The sequence below is a fragment of the Salmo salar genome, chromosome 16 (genome assembly GCF_965601325.2).
Source record: "Salmo salar chromosome 16, fSalSal1, whole genome shotgun sequence".
Lineage (NCBI taxonomy): Eukaryota > Metazoa > Chordata > Actinopteri > Salmoniformes > Salmonidae > Salmo > Salmo salar.
In genome coordinates this window covers 89,719,474-89,735,329 of record NC_138306.1, presented here as the reverse complement: position 1 = coordinate 89,735,329, position 15,856 = coordinate 89,719,474, and the positions used below count along the sequence as shown (strand labels likewise).

At 40.5% G+C, this 15,856-nt stretch overlaps 1 protein-coding gene and 1 non-coding gene across 2 annotated transcripts; both read left to right on the top strand.

Annotated features, from left to right (window-relative positions):
* The first annotated feature begins 1,217 nt into the window (after positions 1–1,217).
* On the top strand, positions 1,218–1,291 carry trnav-uac (transfer RNA valine (anticodon UAC)). Its single transcript has one exon. It is a non-coding gene; the product is annotated as a tRNA-Val (tRNA).
* Positions 1,292–4,272: 2,981 nt separating this feature from the next.
* On the top strand, positions 4,273–15,009 carry LOC145861027 (uncharacterized). The gene is made up of 4 exons (XM_082962361.1): positions 4,273–4,362; positions 6,881–7,124; positions 9,063–9,308; positions 11,604–15,009. Exons 2-4 carry the CDS (start codon positions 6,893–6,895, stop codon positions 12,611–12,613), a joined length of 1,488 nt encoding a protein of 495 aa, XP_082818487.1. The 5' UTR covers positions 4,273–4,362; positions 6,881–6,892; the 3' UTR covers positions 12,614–15,009.
* The last annotated feature ends 847 nt before the right edge of the window (positions 15,010–15,856 follow it).

Here is a 15,856-nt window from a genome sequence, read left to right as displayed (position 1 = left end):
CTGCTAAATGACTTAAATGTAATGTAATGTAAATGTAACGAATGGAACGGCATCAAACACCTGGAAACCATGGAAACCTTGTGTTTGTATTTGATACCATTCCAACCATTATCACCAGCCTGGCCTCCCCAATTAAGGTGCCACCAACCTCCTGAGTTTGGTATCCATATCAGTTTGAAAAAATCCTACTGTTATTGATATATATATTTTCCATATTGGTGCCCATCACTTAAAACAATGGAGTCTGACAGTTGACTGGGTGGTACTGCTTCCCTCTGCACTTTCTGTGGGAATGAGTTAGTAGATACAACATGTATCAGATAGAGATGGTGTGATGATCAGTTTTCTGTGGGAATGAGTTAGTAGACACAACATGTATCAGATAGAGATGATGTGATGATCAGTTTTCTGTGGGAATGAGTTAGTAGACACAACATGTATCAGATAGAGATGGTGTGATGATCAGTGTTCTGTGGGAATGAGTTAGTAGACACAACATGTATCAGATAGAGATGGTGTGATGATCAGTTTTCTGTGGGAATGAGTTAGTAGACACATGTATCAGATAGAGATGATGTGATGATCAGTTCTCTGTGGGAATGAGTTAGTAGACACAACATGTATGAGATAGAGATGGTGTGATGATCAGTTCTCTGTGGGAATGAGTTAGTAGACACAACATGTATCAGATAGAGATGATGTGATGATCAGTTTTCTGTGGGAATGAGTTAGTAGATACAACATGTATCAGATAGAGATGATGTGATGATCAGTTCTCTGTGGGAATGAGCTAGTAGACACAACATGTATCAGATAGAGATGGTGTGATGATCAGTTCTCTGTGGGAATGAGTTAGTAGACACAACATGTATCAGATAGAGATGATGTGATGATCAGTTTTCACCACTAGTTTGGGATAATTTTTTACTACTAAATTACTATTTCTTTAATTATAAACAAGCTGTGAAATGACTGACTACATGTGTTTATTAAATTGTATTTTCAAAACTAGATTTGTTATGTTAGTCATTGATAATATGTTTGGAAAACAACATTCAAGCCAACTAAATTGATCTGCCAATGAAAAAGAAAGTTTGTATATGAATTTGTGCTGATCAAACTCTTCACTTTTGTGTAATGAATTACAAAAAAATATGTTTCAAGTGACATATTTACTGTTTTTCTGAAGCTGAACAAAACAGGAAGTTGAAATGAAAGTCCCGTGTGGCTCAGTTGGTAGAGCATGGTGTTTACAACGCCAGGGTTGTGGGTTTGATTCCCACGGGGGACCAGTACGAAGAAAAAAATGTATGAAATGTATGCATTCACTACTGTAAATCGCTCTGGATAAGAGCGTCTGCTAAATTAATAAATGTAAAATGTTTTAAGTTCCTGGGCCTACACATCACAGACAAACTGAAAAGGTCCACCCACACAGACAGTGTGGCGAAGAAGGCGCAATAGCGCCTCTTCAACCTCAGGAGGCTGAAGAAATTTGGCTTGTCACCCAAAACCCTGGCAAACTTTTACAGATGCACAATTGAGCATCCTGTCGGGCTGTATCATAGCCTAGTACGGCAACTGCACCGCCATCAACCGCAAGACTCTCCAGAGGGTGGTGAGGTCTGCACAACGCATCACCAGTGGGCAAACTACCTGCCCTCCTTGACAGCTACAGCACCCAATGTCACAGGAAGGCCAAAAAGATCATCAAGGACAACAACCACCCGAGCAACTGCCTGTTCACACCGCTATCATCCAGAAGGTGAGGTCAGTACATGTGCATCAAAGCGGGGACCGAGAGATTGAAAAACAGCTTCTATCTCAAGGTCATCAGACTGCTAAACCGCAATCACTAACTCAGAGAGGCTGCTGCCTACATTGAGCCCCAGTCACTAGACACTTTAATAAATGAATCACTAGTCACTTTAAACAATGCCACTTTAAATAATGGCACTTTAATCATGTTTACATATCTTACATTACTCATGTCACCTGTATATACCGTATTTTATACCATCTATTGCAACATGCCTATGCCGCTCGGCCATCGGTCATCCATTTACTTATTTGTACATATTCTCATTCACCCCTTTAGATTTGTGTGATATAGGTAGTTGTTAGGGAATTGGTAGATTACTTGTTAGGTATTACTGCACTGTCGGAACTTGAAGCACAAGCATTTCGCTAACATCTGCTGACCATGTGTATGTGACCAATAAAATGTGATTTGATTTGAGCATCACAAAGCTAAATCTGACCTATTCTCTAACATGTTTTTTCAGCATAATCAGCTGTGAGACCTGCTAGAGTACTGTAACTTTATTGATCTACTGAATCATTGTAGTTTTGGGGGGTTATCTTTACAGTAAATATAATGCTTTTGTTTAATTCATGGAATTAAAAATAATACATGTTTATTGATCTACTCAATACATGTCATGACACCTCTACACATTGGGACAAGCCTATTTGCTAGTCACCAATATTCTCTAAATCAAATCAGCGATGACTGTTGTCATGACGTTGGCCTGTGGGTAAGGTTTATGACCCCCCCCCTTCCCCCATAAATACCTTTCTCCCTTCCCCTCTCTGACCCTACTGAAGGACTTGAATAGCCTGTGTTAAATATAGAGAGTCTGGGAACATCAAACAAATGGGGAAAGGAACCATATTTTGGTAATAAAACCAGTTGGAAATATGCTTTGGAACGTAATGAGTATGGATGTCAGTTCGTTGGTATCTGAGACATTATGATTGATGACAGGATGACATAAACTGTACCTGAGAAAGTATACACCCTCTAGTTATCAGAGTAACATGGAATTGTTATGCAATTGAAATGTTTGATATTGAAATTGTTAGGAGATGAAATGTAATTTTAGCTTCCAAATGAGAGATTTGGGTTTTCATAAGGAAAGTGCCCTGCTCGATCAGTGGCCCAACCCTGTGAAGAGGAGGGGTTATAAACGATGAAACACATCCTTCCCCCCTCTCCACTATATAAGCCTTTGACGAAAAGATAACCAGGTTGTTCCAGCACGTGAGGTCTGCAGCCTCTACGTTAGAAGGACAACACATGTCAAGGACAGAACTAAGCCAACCTCGGCATGAGCTATGGTATGAACTGGTATGAACTTTGAGCTTATTCACTACAGAAGTGCTACTTCCTAGCCGTTGAGTTAGCAGCGGCCGCTGTAGACGTGGGCTAGGAAAGGACGGACGACGGATCCAGTCTAACAGACGGACGAAGATACCACCACGTATCCAATTCACCACCAGAGACATTCTTCCAAGTACAGGGAGATCTGTTGGCCAACCCGGCCAGCATCTACGACCAATCTACCGAAGCGCAGCTCAGAGTAAATATTTATTGCATTTTCCTTTTCCAAATGGGCGGTAATTTAGAATGCATAAGATAATGTATTTACGATAGCATAGCTGCTGTTACTTCGTTCCTAAATCTTCCCGCTCTTTCATTCAAGCCCAACCCCCTGTCCTTTGTGTAACCAGCTTTCATACAGGTTCCGTCCACCAGGACGTTTTCTGTATGACATCATTTGTATTCTGTGTATATGTAATTCTGTGTGATTAGTTTAGGTATTTAGTAAATAAATAATTAAACCCAATTTCGTATTGCTGATTCAACTTGTTAGCCAGGGTTCGTGAAGATAGCCAAGAATTTACAACTTTCATTATGAGACTGAAAATAAGATAAGGGTTAATATTGACTGCTATCGATGTAAAATATTACTAAGTATTTTAAGAGTTTATTCGGAAGATAACGGCTCTATAAACGTTCTTCCGTGGTGCCCCGACTTTCTAGTTAATTACATTTACATGATTAGCTTAATCAGGTAATATTAATTACAGAGAGAATTTTATAGGTTAGCATGTCATATCACTTAATCCGGCATAGCCAAAGACACGACACTGTTTAACAGTCTTGTGGCCTGGAGATAGAAGTGGTTTCATTCTCTCTGTCCCAGCTTTGATGCACCTGTACTGTCTCCACCTGATAGATGGTAGCAGGGTGAACAGGCCGTGTCTCTGGTGGCTGAGATTCTTGATGATCTTCTTGGCCTTCCACAGAGATCATCTACAATGCATATGTAATGGGTTGAAAAACTTAGACACGAAAACAGACAGCTCTTTAGTTTTTTAAACCAAGTTTTATTTGTGTAGCTAATCAATCTCACTTTTATATTCTACATGCTTTAGCAGTAGTTAGTCCATCAGTCCAATAGATGGCGCTGTTGCACTGTGGTAGTGGGGGACAGGAAGTTCCGGTTTGGCGCGCACCATTCTTCATAATAAAGAAAACACCCGAACTGTGCTTTCCGTTTCTCTTTATTTCTACAGGTATGTAATAGCACGTTTAAACTGCCTAATATCGAAAGAACGTCATAACATGTTAGATAACAAATCCGTCAAGATATTGGCGCGGCAGGTAACCTAGTGGTTACAGCGTTGGGCCAGTAACCGAAAGGTTGCTGGATTGAATCCCCGAGCTGACCAGGTAAAAACATGTCGTTCTGCACCTGAACAAGGCAGTTAACCCACTGTTCCCCCGTAGGCCAGGCCGTCATTGTAAATAATGTGTTCTTAACTGACTTGCCTAGTTAGATAACGGTAAAATAAAATCATGTTTGGGAAAGGTTTTGTCTTATTTTCTTGTCCACCCGAGTGAGCGAAGAACGTGATAAAAAATATGTTACAAGCACACGGAGCGGTGTCCACCACACGTTTTCAATTGTGAGACTTTCCAGGTTCACACTCTGGTTTTCGCCTGGGGATGTTCTGTACAAAAACGTCGTGGAAAGTTGCAGATAGAAATGCTGTGAATAGAACTGACATTATTCATTGGAATCGGAGGCATGTTTGTTCTACATAATACATTTCTATCTGAATGTGTCCAACGTCTCCATCCTCCTCCTGGAAGCAGCCCTGGTATTCGCTTGTCCCTACCTATGTGAAACTAGCCACAATAACGATTAGCCACAATAGTAGAATTTGTATTGAAAGCAATGCAAACTGATACAAATTAATGGAATCATGTAATATTTGGACTAAATAACGCTAAACATGGTTGCAGTGTTACTTAACTTAAAATAAATTACAATAATTCATTAATTTGAAAATAAACAGAACAAACGGTTGAAATCCCACTGTGGATGTTATAGACCACATTATTGCATTGGGGACATTTTTATATGAACTTATGAAACGGGTTGGATTGTGCACCCATATAACAGTGACACCCACCTAATACAATTACCAAGAGTTAACACCTATTAATATCTTAGCTCTTACTGCAGGACTTTGACTGAAAAATCACCTTCCCAGTCAGTCTATTGCAGGGATACTCCAGTACTATTTGAGAAGGTCCAGTCACACACATTTCCTAGGTGGCAAAGGTCCAGATGGATATTGTCATTTGTTGGCATAGTAACAAATCCCTAACTTGAAACCCATACGACCCCAAACTGTTCACAACCCCCTTGTTGGTGGAGAAAATATTTTGCCGTTTTAAAGGTAATATCCCACAACTCTACGCATTTTGTGATGCGGCCGAGATGGGTTTTTTGGCTGTTTCGAAGCAAATTTCCTGCAATTCGACACGGTTCCATTTCTGTGTGTTTATATGATACCAGGGGTCGAAGCCCAACCCAAAAATGATGTGTATATTTTTGGGGCACCCGAGGTCCGTATGGATCCCGTTCAGTTGCAGTCCGCCAGTTGAATATGGAGGATCTTTTGTTTGTGTTGGACATTTATATTGCACTCTACAGCCTTACCTATGGATTGTTCAGCCTACTCAGTGACACCCACAGAACACAACTATGTCGAGTTTACACAAATATTAGCATCTCCGCTCTATTGCAGGACTCTGAAACCACTGTTGTCCGGGAGTTGAACCCCGTCAGCTAAATTGTCATGATAATCAGTGGTTTAAAGTTTCTCTGTACATTTTTGATGAGTTGATCATAGCAAAAAATATTTTTGCATTTCCGCATTGATTCTCATTGCCAATAGGCTCAGGATAACTCCTGATAAAGTTGGGTAGCTGATGGGTCTATTCAGCGCTTAAATAGACAAAATGATTAGTCACAGGAACCAGGACTAATAAAGCCAATGCAACTGCCTGTTTTACAAACGCTAGGCCTACCACATGGATGGACATTCATAAAATTCCATTGCAGACCGGCACTGTAGGATACACCCTAGTAAGGACGGACGGACCGACGCTGACTTCTTTTTAATGCCTTTTTTTTACTTGGCCCAAACATTAAACCTCGACCAAATCTGAACCAATCACTCAGACATCATTAGGCAGGTTTCCATTGACTCGGGTGCATTCGACAAAAGTAATGTGGCTAAAATACGATGAAGACACTATTATTCAGGAAAAAAGTACTTAGTGATGCCTAAAACATACTCAATGTTTTTTTGTCATTTATGCATTTATGTAAATTCAGGAAATCTACTATAGATTAAGTTCACTTAAGTTGTGTGGCTTCATTTAAAGCATGTACTTTGTGTCTAATGTGAATTAATTAATATTTTCTTGCCAATGCTTAGCTACCTGATCCATTGAAATGAGAACAGTGCTTGACTTGGACAGGAGCTCACCGGAGCTGAGTACCCTCACCTCAAATGTCTACTGTTTGAGCTCATGTTCCTCTTATAGAATATTAGTTCAACAGTATTGTGGGGCTCCTGCACCTAAATATAAACAGTACCGGTACCTATTTCAGTCCAAGTCATGTGGTGAATTAGATAATTGAACAAGAAGCAATATAATATATTTTTAGAGAATAAAGAAAGTACCGGAACTGTCAAGACTAACTTTTGTGTCCGTTTCTCTTTATTACTACAGGTCGACTCAGGTATGAGGCCGGTAACATCAACAGTGAGGGCAAACCCAACCTGCCTCTCTCCTTCCACACTGAGTCCAAACCTACAGTCACGGGGTCCTGATTGTGACAGTGGAGCCCAGTTTGCACTGCAGGATCCAGAGACGGCATCAGTGAAGCTGGAAGACTGCAGTCAAACACTGGAGCTGAATGTCAACATTAAAGATGAAGAAGAGGAGGAGAAGATTGGGAAATCTGTTTCTCATGGTAAGAGCAGGTTCTATCTAGGTTTGTGTTATTCGTTTCAACTTCCCACTGTGCATGAAAAGTTGCTATGAAGTTGCAGTAAGTCTATTGCAGGGATACTCCAGTACTATTTGAGAAGGTTCAGTCACATAAAGTTCCTAGGTGGCAAAGGTCCGGATGGATATTGTCATTTGTTGGCGTAGTAACAAATCCCTAACTTGAAACCCATACGACCCCATCGAATCCCCGAGCTGACAAGGTAAAAATGTGTCATTCTGCCCCTGAACAAGGCAGTTAACCCACTGATCCCTGGTAGGCCGTCATTGTAAATAAGAATTTGTTCTTAACTGACTTTCCTAGTTTAATAAAGGTTAAATAAAAAAATAAAAATATTTGACCCGTATGGAGAATCTGAAAAAGGAGCAAAGTTGATCTCTATTATTGATGTTTGATGAAGAGTATCTACCACCCTATGTAAAGCTGGGATATATAAGATACCCCATAAGAGAGTTGGTGTAAAACCCGATGCAACGGAATAAATGTAAAAGGTTTGGCCATATGTCAAGTGTTTGCAGACTGAAGGAATATGTTTAGAGTGAATGTAAAATGCTGCAACTGTTGTGGGGGTCATATTCCTGAATTCCCAGAGTGCCATGTTAGGGTGAAAGAGGTTGAGGTGTCAAGGATCAGGACTGTACAGCAAATCTCCTATGTCCACTCCCGGCCAGTGGCCTTCCTCTCACTACCATATTTGTTAGTGAGTGGAAACGCTAAGCGCATGCTTCACATTTATACATCCGGTGAAATATCTGTCTCATTGTTCAATCTGTGGCTTCACTGTGGTAGTGGGGGAACAGGAAGTTCCAGGCAGGCAGGCATCATTCTTCAGAATAAAGAAACGCCAGAACTGTTATGTGAAGAAGATAACCTTTGTATCCGTTTCTGTTTATTACTACAGGTATGTAATAGCACGTTTAAACTTTCTAATATCAAAAGAACATGTCATACCATGCTAGGTAGCATCCGTTAAGGTATTATCACGTTTGATAAAGGTTTGATGTTTCATTTTTGAGTCAAACCAGGTGATTGTGATCAACTATTTTACAAGTCACATAGCTGGAAGCTTTGGGTTTGTCTGAATGGATGTACATCATTTCCTCAAGGTAATCTTAATAAAGAATACATTTATTTGAGATTTCTGAGTATGTTTAGCATGTTATTGGTTTTGTGTAAAATACACAAGCTGGTAAAATGGCGCCGTCCACTCTGTCTGCGCCAATGGACTTCAGTGCTGGTGCAGAGAGACAATTTCACGGTCGCACTACAGTTTTGAAGCTAAATGTAATGATTATCAGTTTTCTACATGTGTACTAATATTCAGACACATTCAGTTGTTTCTATATTTATCTATAAATGTTACTATGGTGTGAACAGAAATACTATTGGTTTTGATTGAAATAATACAGCGAAGACAAGGTTACTAAGGAAAATAGTACATAGTGCTGCCTAAAACAATGTGAATTTGGGAAATCTACTATAGTTTAAGTGCACTTACATTGTGTAGCTTAATTTATGTTGTGTAGACTAATTTTAAAGTGTGTACTTTGTCTAATATGAATTAATTAATGTTTTGTTGTCAATGCTTACCTACCAGATCTATTGAAATGAGATCAGTGCTTGACTTGGACAGGAGCTCACCGGAGCTGAGAACCGTCACCTCAAATTTCTACTGTTTGAGCTCATGTTCCTCTTATAGAATATTAGTTCAACAATATTGTGGAGCTCCTGCACCTAAATATAAACAGTACCGGTACCTATTTCAGTCCAAGTCCAGCACTGAATTAAATAATTGAACAAGAAGAAATATCATATATTTTTGGAGAATAAAGAAAGTGCCAGAACTGTCAAGACTAACTTTTTATGTCTGTTTCTCTTTATTGTTTCTCATTGTTACTACAGGACAACTAGAATTAAGTCTGTGGCCGGTAACATTAATAGTGAGGACAGACCCAGCCTGCCTCTCTCCTTCCACACTGAGTCCAAACCTACAGTCACTGGGTCCTGATTGTGACAGTGGAGCCCAGTTTGCACTGCAGGATCCAGAGATGGCATCAGTGAAGCTGGAAGACTGCAGTCAAACACTGGAGCTGAATGTCAACATTAAAGATGAAGAAGAGGAGGAGATTGGGACATCTGTTTCTCATGGTAAGAGCAGGTTCTATCTAACTTAAGTTTGTTGTTCGTTCCAACTTCCCACTGTGCAGGAAAAGTTGCTGTAGAACTGTTTCATGATGAACTGTTTCAATGAGAAGGTAGATGTTATTTCATGCTACTGAGACTTGCATGGTTTGACACCAGTTTTGTCAGCATTTGTTTTATTCACTGGGCTATCTGAACACTCCAGATCGCCCAGTGAATAAAACAAATGCTGACAATACTGGTGTCAAACCATGCAAAAGTAGACTGAAGATGTGAAGTAGATAAACTGCCAGTGTTTTAAAGTTCTATGAAATGAGTCTGTGTAGTTTCTAACCCTTGTGATAGTGAGAGGAGGATGATATGAAATGAGTCTGTGTAGTTACTAACCCTTGTGATAGTGAGTGGAGGATGATATGAAATTAGTCTGTGTAGTTACTAACCCTTGTGATAGTGAGTGGAGGATGATGTGGCTTATTTTCATGACTTTTGCCCCTTTTTAGCTTTCAACTCTTATCCACTTTTAGAATAGTTTTATTCCCTTTTGTGTTGTACAGACTACTGATATGAATAAATATGTCACCCGGTACAGCCAGAAGAGGACTGGCCACCCCTTTGGGCCTGGTTACTCTCTGTTTCTTCCAAGGTTCCTGCCTTCTATGGAGTTTTTCCTGGCCACTGTGCTTTTACATCTGCATTACTTGATCTTTGGGGTTTTAGGCTGGGTTTCTGTAAAGCACTTTGTGGCAACTGCTGATGTAAAAAGGGTTTATAAAATACATTTGATTGACATGGACAGTACCAGTCAAAAGTTTGGACACACCTACTCATTCCAGGGTTTTTCTTAATTTGTACTTTTTTCTACATTGTAGAATAATAGTGAAAACAAACTTTTAAATAACACATATGGAATCATGTAGTAACCAAAAAAGTGTTAAACAAATAAAAATATATTTTATATTTGAGATTCTTCAAAGTAGCCACCCTTTGCCTTGATAACAGCTTTGCACACTCTTGGCATGCTCTCAACCATCTTCATGAGGAAGTCACCTGGAATGCATTTCAATTAACAGGTGTGCCTTGTTTAAAGTTAATTTGTGGAATTGCCTTTTTAATACATTTGAGCCAATCAGTTGTGTTGTGACACGGTTGGGGTGGTATAGAAATGACAGTCCATCATTACTTTAAGACATGAAGGTCAGTTAATGCGGAACATTTCTAGAACTTTGATAGTGCATTCAAGTGCAGTCTCAAAAACCATCAAGCACTATGATGAAACTGGGCTCTCACGAGGACTGCCACAGGAAAGGAAGACCCAGAGATACCTCTGTGGCAGAGGATAAGTTAATTAGATTTACCAGCCTCAGAATTTGCAGCCCAAACAAATGCTTCACAGAGTTCAAGTAACAGACACATCTCAACATCAACTGTTCAGAGGAGACTGCATGAATCAGGCCTTCATGGTCGAATTGATGCAGAGAAACCAATACTAAAGGACACCAATAAGAAGAGACTTGCTTGGGCCAAGAAACATGAGCAATGGACATGAGACCAGTGGAAATGTGTCATTTGGTCTGATGAGTCCAAATTTGAGATTTTTGGTTCCAACCGCTGTGTCTTTGTGAGACGTAGGTGAACGGATCATTTCTGCATGTGTGGTTCCCACTGTGAAGCATGGAGGAGGTGGTGTGGGGGTGCTTTGCTGGTGACAGTGTCTGATTTATTTAGAATTCAAGGCACACTTAACCAGCCTGGCTACCACAGCATTCTGCAGCGATATACCATCCCATCTGGTATGTGCTTAGTGGGACTATCATTTGTTTTTCAACAGGACAATGACCCAAAACACCCCTCCAGGATGTGTAAGGGCTATTTGACCAAGAATGCGAGTGATGGAGGGCTGCATCAGATGACCTGGCCTCCACAATCCCTGGACCTCAACCCAATTGAGATGGCTTGGGATAAGTTGGACCGCAAAGTGAAGGAAAAGCAGCCAACATGTGCTCACCATATGTGGGAAGTCCTTCAAACGGTTGGTAAAGCATTCCAGGTGAAGCTTTTTGAGAGAATGCCAAGAGTGCAAAGCTGTCATCAAGGCAAAGGGTGGCTACTTTGAAGAATCTAAAATATAACACTTTTTTGGTTACTACATGATTCCATAGTTTTGATGTCTTCACTGTTATTCTACAATGTAGAAAATAGTCAAAATAAAGAAAAACCCTGGAATGAGTAGGTGTGTCCAAACTTTGGACTGGTACTGTATATCACACCAACTGACTTGTTCTTCTGATGTTGTTCACACAGGAGACCATGTTGAGACATTCTCTACATCCAGAGAGCAACAGCAGGAAGATCACAGAACTAAGAGGTCTCACCACTGCCCACATTGTGAGGAGATTTTCCCAATTCTATCAAAGCTAAAAATACACCTAAAAATACACACAGGAGAGAATCTGTATTCCTGTACTGACTGTGGGAAGGACTTCACAACATTAAAGGTTCTGATAGTTCATCAGAGAGTGCATGAACAGATACATACAGGATTGAAGCCTTACTTCTGCTCTGACTGTGGAAAAAGTTTCTCTCGACTGGGCACCTTAAAAAGACATGAACATATACATACAGGAGAGAAGCCTTACTCCTGCTCTGACTGTGGGGCAAGTTTCTCTCGACTGGGCCACCTAAAAACACACAAAGGTATACATACAGGAGAGAAGCCTTACTCCTGCTCTGACTGTGGAAAGAGTTTCTCTCGACTGGGCCACCTAAAAACACATGAACGTATCCATACAGGAGAGAAGCCTTACTCCTGCTCTGACTGTGGGAAGAGTTTCTCTCTACTGAGCAACTTAAAAGCACATGAACGTATGCATACAGGAGTGAAGCCTTACTCCTGCTCTGACTGTGGAAAGAGTTTCTCTCGACTGGGCCACCTAAAAACACATGAACGTATACATACAGGAGAGAAGCCTTACTTCTGCTCTGACTGTTTAAAATGCTTCACAACATCAAATGACCTAAAAGTTCATCAGAGAACACACACAGGAGAGAAGCCTTACTCCTGCTCTGATTGTGTAAAATGCTTCACAACATACTCTGGTCTTGAAAGTCATCAGAGAACACACACAGGAGAGAAGCCTTATGCCTGCTCTAATTGTGTAAAATGCTTCACATCATCAACTAACCTAAAAATTCATCAGAGAACACACACAGGAGAGAAGCCTTACTCCTGCTCTGACTGTGGAAAGAGTTTCTCCCGACTGGGCAACTTAAAAAGACATGAACGTATACATACAGGAGTGAAGCCTTACTAATGCTCTGACTGTTGGAAGAGTTTCTCCCAACAGGGCAACTTAAAAATACACCAATGTATACATAAAGGAGAGAAGCCTTACTCCTGCTCTAACTGTGGGAAGTGCTACACAACATCAACTGACAAAAAAGTGAATCGACGACGACACATGAGAGAAGCCTTAATCCTGCTGTGACTGTGGGAAGTGCTACACAACGTCAACTGAGCAAAAAGTTCATCAAATAGGACACACAGGAGAGAAGCCTTGCTTCTGCTCTGACTGTGGGAAGAGTTTCTCCCAACAGGGCAACTTAAAAATACACCAACGTATACATAAAGCAGAGAAGCCTTACTCCTGCTCTGACTGTGGGAAGAGTTTCTCCCGATTGGCCACCTTATTAAAAACACATCAATGTATACATAAAGGTGAGAAGCCTCATCAGTTGTCTCAGACCAGCCAAGATTAGTCACTACATCACCTCATTCTCATCTTGTAAAGGAAGTGGTAACATTGAATTTGATAACATTAACACTATTGTAATCATATTTTTTTCTCAATGTGTTATCTGTGCAGAGGAAAGGGAGCATTATAGAATGTCATTGGAAATGATCTTTCTCCATCTTTTTTACTACAAAACATAGAAGCGCATCAACATGTACTTTAGCATTTGAGCTAATAAGCAACTTTGCAACAACATTGCATGACCAAAAGTTTGTGGACTCCTGCTCGTTGAACATCTCATTCTAAAATCATGGACATTAATATGGACTTGGTCCCCCTTTGCTGAAATAACAGCCTCCACTCTTCTGGGAAGGCTTTCCACTAGATGTTGGAACATTGCTGTGGGGACTTTCTTTCATTCAGTCACAATGGATGTTGGGTGATTAGGCCTGGCTCGAAGTTGGCATTCCAATTCATCCCAAAGTTGTTAAATGGGGTTCAGGTCAGGGCTCTGTGCAGGCCAGTCAAGTTCTTCCACACCGATCTCGATAAACCATTTCTGTATGGACCTCGCTTTGTGTAAAGGAGCATTGTCATGCTGAAACAGGAAAGGGTCTTCATCAAACTGTTGCCACAAAGTTGGCAGCACAGAATCGTCTAGAATGTCATTGTATGCTGTAGCGTTATGATTTCCCTTCACTGGAACTAAGGGGCCTAGCCTGAACCATGAAAAACAGCCTCAGACCATTATTCCTCCTCCACCAAACTTTACAGTTAGCACTATGCATTGGGACAGGTAGCATTCTTCAGGCATCCGCCAAACCCAGATTTGTCCATCAGACTTCCAGATGATAAGGCGTGATTCATAACTCCAGAGAACGTGTTTCCACTGCTTCAGAGTCCAATGGCGGTGAGCTTTACACCACTCCAGCTGACGCTTGGCATTGCGCATGGTTATCTTAGGCTTGTTTGCGGCTGCTCGACCATAGAAACACATTTTTTGTGAAGCTCCTGACAAACAGTTCTCGTGTTGACGTTGCTTCCAGAGGCAGTTTGTAACTCGGTAGTGAGTGTTGCAACCGAGGACAGACAATTCTTACACGCTTCAGCACTTGGCGGTCCCGTTCTGTAAGCTTGTGTGATCTACCACTTCGCTCCTAGACGTTTCCACTTCAATATAGCAGCACTTATAGTTGACCGGGGCAGGTCTAGCAGGGCAGATATTTGACGAACTGACTTGTTGGAAAGGTAGCATCCCATGACGATGCCACTTTGAAAGTCGCTGAGCTCTTCAGGCCATTCTACTGCCAATGTTTGTCTATGGAGATTGCATGGCTGTGTGCTCGATTTTATTCACCTGTCAGTAACGGGTGTGGCTGAAATAGCCGACTCTACTAATTTAAGGGGGTGTCTATATACCTTTCTGTTTATATAGTGTACTAAGCATGTTAGGTTAGCATGCAACTACTTAGCATGTTCATTAACGTTAGCAACAACAAATTGGAATAAGTAAAATATACGTATTGCATATTCGTAACCTATTGTATGAATTGTAATTCGTAACATACTATATGTCATACAAATCTTATTACATTGTACGACTCATTTTACATTTGTAGGCCAATGTAATATAACAAAGCATACTGTATCATACTAAAGTGAGTGGTATGGCTTTTTGTTACATATAATACGTTTTGCTCTGACACCAAGTTGTCCCTCTGCAGTTCTCTGTGGGAATGAAGATAGAGTCAGATAGAGATGGTGTTTTGATCAGTTTTCAGCATTAGTTTGAGTGGATTATTTTGAACTACATAACAACTTTTTTTTTATGATATGCAGGCTCTGAAACGACTACAAGTGTTTTATTAAATTGCCTTAGAAAACTAGATTGATTACTTTAGTCATTGGTTAATGTATTTGGATAACTGCAATGAACTTAATTGATCTGCCTATGAAAAATACAAATTCTACATGAATTTGTGCCGGTCATACTTTGTTTTTTGGGTTATCTATACAGAAAATACAATGATTTGTTTAATTCATGAAATTCAAAATAATTTACATGTCTATCTACTCAAAATATGTCACTACATCACCATGGGGACAAGCCAATTTGCAGTATAAATGACTTAAATATGTTTCTTATTAAATAACAGTTAAAAAAAACAAACAAAGTATTATTTCTTATTTTAAAGTGTTTATATGGTGCCAAAGTCCAGGGACAGCATTACCACCACAATCCAATAATGACCCAGTTACTATTGGGGAATGGAACCAGAAAGGAAGCTTGTGTTACCTTTCCACACCCCATTGTTAAGAGTGGAAGAGCTGTGAACTCGCCAGTGAAGGCCCACCTCTACCACAACCTTTCCTATTGTGTTAGTCAGCACCACAGCATTTTAGGAAGCCATTGTTCAAAATATGTTCATACACACAGTAACAATGGGAGGGGGTGTGGCATGCACAGGGGAGGACCAGGAGGTTGAGCTCAGACTTCTATTTCGGACTGGGATCCAATCCAGAGTTGACAGATTAACAGTGAGGACAAACCCAGCCTGCCTCTCTCCTTCCACACTGAGTAGAAACCTACAGTCACTGGGTGCTGATTGTGACAGTGGAGCCTAGTTTGCACTGCAGGATCCAGAGATGGCATCAGTGAAACTGCAAGACTGCAGTCAAACACTGGAGCTGAATGTCAACATTAAAGATGAGGAAGAGGAGAAGAAGATTGGGAAATCTGTTTTTCATGGTAAACAGGTTCTATCTATAAATGATCTTGATAATTTATACCTCCATACATTATGACCTAGTCTACTGTTAGGT

Excerpts from the sequence above, each read along its gene's own strand:
- LOC145861027 (XM_082962361.1), top strand. The coding sequence starts at position 6,893 with ATGAGGCCGGTAACATCAACAGTGAGGGCAAACCCAACCTGCCTCTCT. Across the intron at positions 7,125-9,062 it reads TGGGAAATCTGTTTCTCATG|GACAACTAGAATTAAGTCTG; the intron begins GTAAGAGCAGGT and ends TTGTTACTACAG. Across the intron at positions 9,309-11,603 it reads TGGGACATCTGTTTCTCATG|GAGACCATGTTGAGACATTC; the intron begins GTAAGAGCAGGT and ends TTGTTCACACAG.